Source organism: Geotrypetes seraphini, chromosome 2 (genome assembly GCF_902459505.1).
Source record: "Geotrypetes seraphini chromosome 2, aGeoSer1.1, whole genome shotgun sequence".
Lineage (NCBI taxonomy): Eukaryota > Metazoa > Chordata > Amphibia > Gymnophiona > Dermophiidae > Geotrypetes > Geotrypetes seraphini.
Window position 1 is genome coordinate 303628320 of NC_047085.1, and position 12331 is coordinate 303640650.

The 12331-nt window shown below is 47.7% G+C and overlaps 1 protein-coding gene across 2 annotated transcripts in view; it reads left to right on the forward strand.

Moving 5' to 3' along the window:
- Positions 1 to 12331, forward strand: part of GGA1 (golgi associated, gamma adaptin ear containing, ARF binding protein 1) — a 139133-nt gene that overhangs the window by 65083 nt on the left and 61719 nt on the right. For both annotated transcript variants that reach the window (XM_033929907.1, XM_033929908.1), the window contains 5 exons: positions 1269 to 1406; positions 1755 to 1836; positions 8025 to 8132; positions 8591 to 8743; positions 8971 to 9032. In XM_033929907.1, coding sequence (XP_033785798.1) covers positions 1269 to 1406; positions 1755 to 1836; positions 8025 to 8132; positions 8591 to 8743; positions 8971 to 9032 — 543 coding nt within the window. The remainder of the gene's footprint in view (positions 1 to 1268; positions 1407 to 1754; positions 1837 to 8024; positions 8133 to 8590; positions 8744 to 8970; positions 9033 to 12331) is intronic.

Genomic DNA, 12331 nt, shown 5'->3' on the forward strand with positions numbered 1-12331 from the left:
CAGGTTACTTTATAGAATTGGAGGGGCATAATCGAAAGAGACATCTAAGTCCGTTTACGTCCATCTTGCAAGTCGTCCAAAGTTAAAAAGAGCCTAAGACACATTTTCGAAAGATACGTCCAACTTTTTTTTACTTTCAAAAATCGTCTAATTATATGTCCTGCCGATCTGATCGTCCAAGCCACTAAATCGTCCTCTTAATACCATATTTCCGTCCAACTTTCCGTCCAAGTCCAAAACACCTAGAACAAGCCCTGTTGGACGTGGGAGGGGTCTGCAAAGTGATGGACTGCACACCCAGACATGCCACCTAAATAGTGGGGTACCTTACAGGGCACTGCTCTGAACTTCACCTAAAGGGTGCCATGGGTCCTCCTCACTACAGCTCCCTTATAGGTGATGGTAAGCCCCCCAAACCACCTCCAGAATCCCCTAGACCCACTTATCTACCCCCAATAGCCCTTATGGCTTCAGGAGCCACTTATATGCCAATAAAAAAGGGTTTTGGGGGTGTATAGGGGAGAGCAGATGTTTAAGTATCAGTGCAGTAATTACAGGGGCTTATGGGCATGGGTCCTCTTCTCTATGGGTCCCTAACCCACCCCCAAAATGACTTAAGCTGCCTCTGGGCTGGACGACTAGGCTTTCCTATGCCAGGCGCCCAGGTGATGATGGTCTGGAGGCTGAAATTTAAAGTTGTGAATAAAGTTTTTATGGGGGTGGGGGGGCGGTGATCACTGGGGTAGTGTGTGAGGGGGTCTGTGTTATGTGTTTGCAGTGCTTATCTGGTGAGTTTAGGTGGGTTTTTGTGACTTAGACCATGTAGTCGCAACGTCCAAGTTCCATCGATCATGGGCTGTATAACTTTCGGTTATACATGCTGTACGACTAAGTCTAAGCTGGCCCACGTCCTGCCCTCGACACGCCTCCCGAAACGCCCCATTTAGCTTTGGACATTGAGCAGCACTATGAAGGCCTAGGTTGTTTAGAAATACGTCCAAAACCCGTTTTTATTTTCTGCGCTTGGACGTTTTTGAGAAATGTTCGTCTAAGTGCCGACTTAGGCCGGTTTTTGGACGTTTTTCTCTTTCAATTATAAGCCCCTTGGCTTCTACCGCATGCCCTCCAGGTGCCTAATTGGGCACACCAAATTATAGAATTGCCTCTTACTGTATATTCCTGCCTCTTTTTTAAAATCCACTTCCAACAGTGGGGTTTTGTTACAGAGAGTCGAGTCTGTTTCTCTCCTGCATACTTGTTTGTTTTAGGACCAGAAGAGGCTGGAAAAGATTTCTAAACGAGTGAATGCCATAGAGGAGGTGAACGACAATGTGAAGCTTCTCACGGACATGCTGAACAGCTACACCAAAGGAGAGACATCTGAGGGCAACGAGGACCTCATGAAGGTATAGAGGCACTGCCAAGCTGTCTCCCCCACTTCTTTCTCATGCTCACTGTTTCTCTGTCCTTTTGCCTTTTATGATGAGCCCCCATCCTAACCTTGTCCCTGATTTTTCAGATCACTTTGAGAGCACTGGTATTTTGTCATATCACATTATATGCAGTTAATTTCAAAAGCATCTGCCGGTTTATCATTGTTGTTGATATTCAGTTTTAGTGGATGGAGTACTTTGTGTCATGGCTTGCTGTCTTAGATTCCTTGGTCATTGCTCCATAAAACTCTAGTTCTCCTGCAATGTTCCTTATCACCTGCTGTTTTTTTTTTGTTTTTTTTTTAACCTTCCTTTCCACAGGAGCTGTATCAGCGCTGTGAGAGACTAAGACCCACCCTCTTTCGACTAGCCAGCGACACAGAAGACAATGATGAGGCTTTAGGTAGGTCTAATCATGCTGCTGCACCCTCTGAACTTAATTTGTGTAAATGCAACTGCTGGTGGTACCTTCAACATTGACAACTCTGCAGTCTGTAACCACACTATCTCCAGCTAAAGCAGTTATGTATCTCCCACTCCATCTCTAGGTTCCATCGTTATATCATTTTGTCATTCAGCTTCTTGATAGACCTCCAGCTGTTGACAGAATGTTATATGTGCAAGAGAAGTCTTAAGCAAAATTTGTGCTGTTAAGTAAGTGGCCCAAACTTGCTGGAGGTGTTTGAAAACACAGGATGTTTGTAATGTAATGTGCATCTGCAGAACCTCCAGACACACTTTCTAACCATAAGGAATGTTCCAGCTTCTGAATTCCTAGATTAGTCATTCAAATATCTTTTTTTTGTTCACAAAATATTTACGAAAAATTACCTCTGGAAACATTCTGTGGCTAGAAAAAAATGTTAAATTCTTTAGTACCTCTCCAGATCGGTACAATTCACTGATGGGTAATAGCTCACCATGACAAGCAGGTGGAGACTGAGACAAAACCTTTTGGCTGTAATAAAAGTAGCTGTGTTTTTCCCTAATATAGCAGTCTGTTCTCAGTCTCAAGCAGGTGTGGTAAGCTGTTTCCAGGCTTCCCCCTGGTTAGTGTAGGCCTCTTGGAAGTTGTTTAATGGCCTTCTTGTCCCCGTCTGGTGCTGGACTAAGCTTGGGGAGACCCTTTTGGAAGTCTGTCTGACCTCGGGGGTGTCGCACTCGATGAGTCACGAGTTGAGTCCCTCCCCCCATTTCCTCCACCTCCCCCAGCTGTAAGCCTTGCCACTGATACCAGCAAGGCATGTGGCTTAGAGAGACAGAAAAATAAAATCCAGAGACAGTGCCGGTCTGAAGGGAGCCTTTAATTGTCTGTAATTGATTTTTTTATTGTCAACCAACACTTTTCTTTTAGCTAAGTTGCGTATTGCGCAATGAGCACTTTTAAAGGGCAAAAGTGCTCATTGTGTTCCAGACGCAAAGTTGATGCGGCTGGCCTGTGCTTGCAGTATGCCAGCCGCCGCAAAGGGGAATCCTCATCGGCTTTGGGTGCCGGCATCCAGGGATCCCCTTCACAAGTGCCTCGCATGCCGACAGCTGACGGTGAGGAAGCCTGGGCTTCCCTCGCCACCCACACAGGGATTCCCCCAGCCACTGACGGTCAGGGAAATAAGGTTTCCTTTGCCACCATTGCTGCTGGGGACTCTTACCATTGCTGCCAGTTCAGGCTTCTCAGCTGCTACAGGTTCAGGCCTCAGGTGTTTTTTTTCTCAGCGGGCTTTGCTCTGTTTTTGACAGGAAGCGCCTCTGCTTTGGTCCTCTGCTTTGGCAGTGAGTCCTATTGGGCCCCTGATTTTGTTTTAGCCTTGTGCAAGAATTATCTTCAGGCAGCTGGGGGTCCTGCTTTTGCCACGGGTCTTGGGAGAGGGGGCCCTCTTCATCCACTCGGTTCAGCCCCCCTCAGGACCAGTTTCATCCCTGTCTCCTCCTCTTTCATCCAAGTGACCGAGGGTCTCTTGGGATGACATTTTGTATGGGGAGCAGTTTTCACTTGAGGTCCTAGACCCTTTGGTGGACCTCCAGGATCCTCTCGGTGGGACGGATGCCATTGGCGGAGGTTTTTCGGTTCCACCAGTTGGTGAGAATGCATCAGTGGTGTGCATCTTTCAGTGGGAAGAGTTCTAGGAGCTTATTCTTCAGGTTTCCTTGGTGTTGCGCTTTGAAGAAGACTCGAAGAAGCCCCTGTGTGTGGTGGATCCCCTCCTTCGGGGGATCCGCTCAGCCTCCCACTGTTTTCCTATGCATCAGGATATTCGGGATATTGTGCTTGTGCAGTGGAAGGCACCAGTCGCCCTTTCATTTTGCGCACTCTATGGCTCACCTGTATCCCATCCCGGAGGGAGATAGAGATATCTTGAAGTTGCTGGTGGTGGACGCGGTGTTTTCGGCCATCACAAAATGGCATATGGTGCCGGTTGAGGGTGGCTCAGCTTTGAGGGACTCAGAGGAGCGTAGTTTGGAGTCTCTCTTCTTAAGCAGAATTATGATGTCCCTACCCTTGTGGTCCAGGTGGCGATGTGTGGCAGTCTGTTAGTTCGGGCTTGTTTTCGGTGGACCAAGCGTGTCCTTGACCGTGAGTCTGATGACTGGTCCTTAGTGGAACAAGAAGTAGCCAAATTGAGATGGGTTTTTCTTATCTCTCCGATGCCATGTATGATCTGTTGCGGGTTTCAGCCAAGTCCATGGCTCTTGGGGTGGCCACTCTTCATACCCTATGCCTTCGGGCTTGGTCGACGGGTGTGTACCTTCAGCTGTTAATGTGGAACATTAATCTCTTTTGATGTGTCAGTCAGGCTTTTGTTCTTTATATAGCACAGAGACAGTTCTAGCTTCTAGTCTAGATTGCCTGAATCTGATCAGCAAAGTTACTAGTGCCTTGATAATGCTGTTTGATATGAGTAATGCTTTTGATTTACTAGATCATAAAAAGCAGTTGGAATGTTTGGATGCCATAGATATCCAAGATAAAGTTTGATTTAGTTCCAAGGCTTTCTTTCATCTCGTAGTTAAAAGGTTCATTTCAAGTTTTATTGTGTTTAATATACCGACCATTAACATGTATCTGGTCGGTTTACAATGCTAAAAAAAAAAAATGAGAGAGAGAGAGAGGAAGGAACATTATAAAGACGATAAACAAGGACTTGCATGAATTCGAGGGTAATAAGGGGAAGGAAGGGAGGAGGGGGGAGGAAATGACATCAGGGATAGGATCGCTTCATAAAAGCGGTTGAGATGATTTTACTGGTTTTGGGAAAGGAAGTATTTAGAGATTATGATATGCATCTTGAAAAAGAAATGTTTTTAGTTTGGTTTTAACGAGAAGATTTTCATGACGGAGTTGAGGTGGCATGGCGTTCCATAAGGTTGGAGCAACTACAGAGAAGTTAATTTTCCTAGTGTAGTAGAATTCTTTGGTGGAAGGAACGGCCAATAAATTTTGATCTGCTGATCTTAGGGTCCGAGAAGGACAGAGAGGGATAATAAGTTTGTCGAGAAAAGATGGAAGAAGTAAGAGTTTGATTTTGAAAACCAGCATTAAGGTTTTATAGGTGATACTGTGCGTGATGGGTAGCCAATGGGCTTCTTTCAGGAGAGGAGTTACATGGTCATATTTCCCTACTTTATGTATGAGTTTAATTGCTGTATTTTGTATAAGCTGCAAACGATGTAATTCTTTTAGTGGGAGTCCATTATATAGGGAATTACAATAGTCTAGATGGGAGATAACCAGTGAGTGCACAAGGGTTATGATTGCATTAGTTTCAAGGATTGAAGTCAGAGAGCGGATGAGCCTGAGTTTGTAAAAACAAGTTTTTACTACAGAGTTGGAGTAATCTGTGTGGTGTGCCACGGGGCTCCCCGCTCTCTCCTCTAGTTTTTAATGTTTACCTATCTTCATTAGGTTTAAAATTATCTAAGTTAGGAATTAAGATATTCAGCTAGGCTGATGATATAATTATCCTGATTACTATTAGTCTCAATTTCCCATTCAAGGCTTATAATTGCTAGGGTACCGTATTTTCACGCAAATAACGCGCACCCGTATAAAACGCGCACACGGGTATAGCGCGCAGAAACCACGATGATATGTACAAAAACTTTGGTATACCGCGCATGCTGCCCGACGCTCCTTTCGCCCGCCCTGACTTTCCGTGCGCTGTCCCGACTCTCCGTTCACCCCCCCTGACTTCCGTGCACTGTCCCCCCTTGAAGGTCTGTCCCCATCCTGAAAGCCTGATGCCCCCCCCGACGTCCGATACATCCCTCCCCCCGAAGGACCGCCGACTCCCCAATAATATCGGGCCAGGAGGGAGCCCAAATCCTCCTGGCCACGGCGACCCCCTAACCCCACCCCGCACTACATTAGGGGCAGGAGGGATCCCAGGCCCTCCTGCCCTCGACGCAAACCCCCCTCCCCCCAACGACTGCCCCCCCCAAGAACCTCCGACCGCCCCCCCAGCCGACCCGCGACCCCCCTGGCGACCCCCCCACCCCCCTTCCCCGTACCTTTGATAGTTGGACCAGAAGGGAGCCCAAACCCTCCTGGCCACGGCGACCCCCTAACCCCACCCCGCACTACATTACGGGCAGGAGGGATCCCAGGCCCTCCTGCCCTCGACGCAAACCCCCCCCCCCCCCAACGACCGCCCCCCCCAAGAACCTCCGACCGCCCCACCAGCCGACCCGCGACCCCCCTGGCGACCCCCACGACCCCCCCACCCCCCTTCCCCGTACCTTTGGTAGTTGGCCGGACAGACGGGAGCCAAACCCGCCTGTCCGGCAGGCAGCCAACGAAGGAATGAGGCCGGATTGGCCCATCCATCCTAATGCTCCGCCTACTGGTGGGGCCTAAGGCGCGTGGGCCAATCAGAATAGGCCCTGGAGCCTTAGGTCCCACCTGGGGGCGCGGCCTGAGGCACATGGTCGGGTTGGGCCCATGTGCCTCAGGCCGCGCCCCCAGGTGGGACCTAAGGCTCCAGGGCCTATTCTGATTGGCCCACGCGCCTTAGGCCCCACCAGTAGGCAGAGCTTTAGGATGGATGGGCCAATCCGGCCTCATTCCTTCGTTGGCTGCCTGCCGGACAGGCGGGTTTGGCTCCCGTCTGTCCGGCCAACTACCAAAGGTACGGGGTGGGGGGGTCGTGGGGGTCGCCAGGGGGATCGCGGGTCGGCTGGGGGACGGTCGGAGGTTCTTGGGGGGGGCGGTCGTTGGGGGGGAGGGGGGTTTGCGTCGAGGGCAGGAGGGCCTGGGATCCCTCCTGCCCGTAATGTAGTGCGGGGTGAGGTTAGGGGGTCGCCGTGGCCAGGAGGGTTTGGGCTCCCTTCTGGCCCGATATTGTCGGGAAGTCGGCGGTCCTTCGGGGTGGGGGTGCGAGTGGTTCTGCCAGGGGGGGGGGATGTATCGGACGTCGGGGAGTCGGCCGGGCAAGAGGGCTTGGGCTCCCTCTTGCTCCGATCGTGGATGCGGGTGCGAGCGGTCGTTCGGGGTGGGGGTGCGAGCGGTCCTGCTGGGGGGGTGAATCGGGCGTCGGGCGGGGTGGGAACTATGTTTTAAAACTTTTGTATACCGCGCTCACGCATATAACGCGCGAGGGGTATGCGCGGTAGGTAAAAACGCGTATAACGCGCGCGTTATATGCGTGAAAATACGGTACTTCTAATAATTGAGCAATGGATGATTGAATTTAAATTAAAACTTAGAGAAAACTAGATTCTTTTTTGCAACTCCATGTTTCAATTGCACTGAGACTTCTTTGACTTTGAATGCAATAACTTATCCTATTCACTCTGCCTTTAAAATATTGAGAGTGATTCTGGATCAGAATTTAACCATGAAAGATCAGGTGGATGCTTTGATATGGAAGGGTTTCTACACATTGTGGAAATTACACACCATTAAAGCATATTTTGATGTTTCATGTTTTAGATTATTGGTTCGGTCATTGGTTCTGAGCCAGTTGCATTATTGTAATATTACCTACTTTGCTGGTTACCAAAAGAAATCTATGTAGATTGTGCATTATTCAGAATGCTGCCATTCAATTGATCTTTAATCTGAAAAAGTTTGATCATGTCATCCCTTTTTTTTTTTTTTTCATGAATTGCATTGATTGCCAGTCGAGGCTTGTGCGAAATTTAAATTTGGTTGCATTTGTTATAAGGTATTGTTTGGTCTTACACCTAGTTATCTTGTGAATTCGTTCACATTTGTTAATTCAAAGCACTCTCGACGCACGCATGCTGTATTTACTTTTCCTTCAGTATAAAAAATATCATCTTCATCTACTGTCGTTTCAAGTTGCAATATGGGGATAAAGATCTTAATTCTCTAATAGCAACCTCTTGCTCATATCAGCATTTTAGGAGACAATTGAAAACGTATTTGTTTACAAGATTCTTAGGAAAGTAATGTTTTTAATTCTATTTTGTAAACTACATAGAACTTAATGGTATTGTGATATAGAAATATTTTTGTTTGTTATGTCATCTATATTGTGTTGTACTGTGTGCCTGACATTTTGGTTTAAAAAAAAAAAAGAAAGATCAACAACTCTCCTGCTCCTTATTTTAAATCCTGCTTTTATTTTTCAGCGGAAATCCTGCAGGCGAATGATAATTTGACGCAGGTGATTAACAGATATCGGCAGCTGGTGACTGGGGAAGAGGTGAATGAGGAAACCCCTGCAGGCAGCATCCCAGGTAAGCATCAGATGAGATCCTGGGGAGATGGGAATGGAAGCATAGGGGACTTCTGCAGGCAGCTCTCTGGTGAGCTCTGATGAGTGACAGGAGCTAACTAAAGAATTTGGAAGGGGCATACAAAAGTTATTGACTGAGAACTCCTGCTCTAGCCAGCCAGTTAAGTTTTCGGGATACCCACAATGAATATGTATGAGATTTTTTTACAGAATTGTGGCATTGTTTGCACATTTCTCATGAATATCATTGTATATACCTTGAAAACTAGAATGGCTAGATGTAGCACAGGAGGGTCATTGTGAAGAAAAGTACTTGGGGTTAGGGTGTGTGAGCATTTTTTTTTTTTTTTTTTTTAGATTAAGACTCTTGTTCTTAGTGAGTACTAGGGGGCCACAGAAGATGGGAATAATCCTTCAATTTCTGCAGTCCTGGCTGCTTGTTTTCCTTGTTCACTGTAGGTAGCTCCTCTGCTCTCTTGGACCTGTCCGGACTAGACATGCTTACAATTGGCCTTTCCTATCCAACACAGCCTGCATTATCTGTCAACCACTCCCTGCCTCAAGAGCAAAGCAGATCCACCTCTCTTCTGGATGATGAACTCATGTCTCTGGGTGAGAAAACAGTGCCAGGTCTTGGCCTTCTACATTTTACTAATCTGAGATTTGTCCAGAACGTCCAATACTCCTTTTTTTAAAGCTTCTGTTCCTCTTTCATCTATCAAGGACTGAGCAATAAATGTTAGCTATAACTGGGTGTTGCTTTTCTTCTACAGCTCTTACCATCTTGGACTGTTAACAGTAAGCATGCTTTCTTATATCTTTTTATTTTCTTCCCCCAGGCCTGAATGACCCTGCCCCTGCTGCCCAAGCCCTGGATGGCAACAACTGGAACAGCTTCCAGGTACAAACAAACTTGCTTAGGAAGGAGAATGTGCCCTCATATTGCCTTGATGGAGGCAGGACTTAGGTTCTAGGGTTCAGGGGGGATGCATGCTAAAGGTGAAACCAAAACAGTCAATGAAGTGGCTGGTGTATGGCTTCTGAAGGGGAATTGGTTTAGGGAGGGGGTAGCTTTGTCTGAAAGGCAGACCAGAGGTAACATGAAATCTGGCTTTCTTGTTTAAGAAAAGACATAGCTTTGTAAAGAGGGGAGATGATATTTCCCGTTTAATGCAAAACAAGAGCCATTGAACATGTGTATTCATGTAAAATTACCAAGGAAAGAAAGAGGTGACTTGCCTTAAGAAAGCAAAACAAAAAAAATGCAAGTATGATGTCCAAAACCAACAGTACCAATTTTATTGTCTGAGATAAACCACGTCCCAACAAGGATCCTAGTTTTGGCATATGAACATGCCTTTCTCGTGGGCATCCCTCCTGCTGGATTGTCATTTAAGATTTGGGTGTTTCTGAATATTGTAAGGTCTAGCCAAATGAGGAAGTAGCAACTTTTGCTTCTAAGACTGAAGACTCAGCAAGTTGAAGCTTCTTTCCTATGGAAGTATCCCTATGTTGTAGTTTGAACACATCCTATGCTACGTTTTGTCCGATGATTTGTTCCTCCATTTATTGTTTACCAGATCACGTTTCATTGTCCCCTGAGGAACATAAGAATTGCTGCTGCTGGGTCAGACCAGTGGTCCATCGTGCCCAGCAGTCTGCTCACGCAGCAGCCCTTAGGTCAAAGACCAGTGCCCTAACTGAGACTAGCCTTACCTGCGTACGTTCTGGTTCAACAGTAACTTGTCTAACTTTGTCTTGAATCCTTGGAGGGTGTTTCCCCCTATAACAGCCTCCAGAAAAGCGTTCCAGTTTTCTACCACTCTGGGTGAAGAACTTCCTTACGTTTGTACGGAATCTATCTCCTTTTAACTTTTAGAGAGTGCCCTCTCATTCTCTCTACCTTGGAGAGGGTGAGCAACCTGTCTATCTACTAAGTCTATTCCCTTCATTATCTTGAATGTTTCGATCATGTCCCCTCTGTCTCCTTTTTTCAAGGGATAAGAGGCCCAGTTTCTCTAATCTCTCACTGTACGGCAACTTCTCCAGCCCCTTAACCATTTTAGTCACTCTTCTCTGGACCCTTTTGAGTAATACCGTGTCCTTCATGTACGGCGACTAGTGCTGGACGCAGTATTCCAGGTTAGGGCATGATAACCTCCGATCTGTTCGTGATCCCTTTCTTAATCATTCTTAGCATTATGTTCGCCCTTCTTGCCGCTGCCGCACATTGCGCGGATGGCTTCAATGACTTGTCGACCAGTACTCCCAGGTCTCTTTCCTGTGGGGGTCTCTCCAATATGCATCACCTTACACTTATCCACATTAAACTTCATCTGCCATATCGATGCCCATTTCTCGAGCCTGATTATGTCACGTTGCAGATCTTCGCAATCCCCCTGTGTCTTCACTACTCTGAATAACTTCGTATCGTCTGCAAATTTAATCACCTCACTCGTCGTACCAATTTCCAGGTCGTGTATATGATCACAATAGTATAGTGAATGAATTAGAGTGCCAACCTCCTTTTGATACGTCCAACACTTGTTAGAGTCATCACTTGGTGGCTTGTTGTTTCATAGAAATGTCGTAAGAATCTTTTCTATCTTACCATAATATACCAAGATACTTCAGTTTATAGGTTACCTATTAAACGTATGTCCCAGAACCTCTGTAGTAGAGAATGACACGGTGGCGGTTTACCCGCGGCCACCGCATTTTAGCCGCGGGTCACCCGCCGAAAACGGGGAAGAAAACTAGCAGTTGCTGCGGCGACGGGGACAAGGCCATTCACCGCCCATGGGGCGGTGAATGGTTTTGTCCCCGCAGTGAGGCATGAAGGATCGCGCGGTCCCCGCAGCACACACCCGCCTGCCCAATCGATCCTAGTGTTTAGCCAGCTCTCTCCCTTCTCCTCACCTTAGTTTGTAGATTTTCTTTTTCGGCGACCCGCACGCTATCAGAGAGCCGCGCACCCGCTGCTGCTCAGTTTCGATCTTCTGCTCTAACGCAACCGGAAACAGGAAGTTGCAGCAGAGCAGAAGATTGAACACTGAGCAGCCGCGCGTGCGCGGCTCTTTGGGAAAGCGTGCAGGTCGCCGAAAAAGAAAACCTATAAACTAAGGTGAGGAGAAGGGAGAGAGCTGGCTAAACACTAGGATCGATTGGGCAGGCAGGTAGTGGCTGCGGGGACCGTGCGATCGCTAGTGTTCCCGGCTCAAATTGGAAGGAGGGAGTGAAAGGGAAAAGGATTCTGGGCCAAGGGGATGAAGTCGGAAAGAAAAATCCACAGCAGGAAAGAAAGGGAAGGACTGGCAGGTGAGCCAGATGCTAGAAGCAGGGGGGGGGAAGAAAGAGGGAAAAAAGCTAGATGGGGTTGAAAAGAAGAGACACACTGGTATGGAAGAGGAAGATAGGGGAAATCTGGACACAGGAAGGTAACAGAAATTATCCCAGGACAAGCAGGCAGCATATTCTTAACACATGGGTGACGTCACCGACGGAGCCCTCGGTACGGACCTTTTTAACTAGAAGTTTCTAGTTGGCCGCACCGCGCGTGCGCGAGTGCCTTCCCGCCCGACGGAGGAGTGCGTGGTCCCCAGTTTCTTCGTTTCCGCGGAGCGAAGAAGACGCGTGTATTTTTTCAACGGCCGTTGAAATCACTTTTTGCCTTCCCGCTCACGCTTTTGTTCTAAATTTTTCTCCCTCTACCTTCGGGTTTCCTTTTTATTTGAATTGCAAAAAAAAAAAAAAAAAACTTTGATTTTTTCCTGTTTCTTTCGTTTTTGCCCCGGCGGGGCCTGTTGCCATTATACAGGCCTCGGACTTCGATTTTGCGGAGGCTATCTTCCCCTTCATGCCCCCGCAGGTCGGTTTTAAGAAGTGCCAGCGGTGTGCACGCCCGATCTCCGTATCTGACCCACACAATTGGTGTTTGCAGTGCCTGGGTCCGGAGCATCGGGCGGACTCCTGCACCCGCTGTGCCACTTTGCAAAAACGAACTCTTAAAAACCGAAGAATCCAGCAAACCCTTCTCTTCGGCACCGAGTCGGCGATGGATTCCTCACCTTCAACGGCGGTACCACAAAAATCGGCACCGTCAAGCTCGACACCGACCGACCCCGCATCGGCGCCACTGGCGCCAGGTAAGCCGGCTAAGAAGCCTTCCTCTTCCCTCGAGCGCCCTCCTGCTACGGTGGC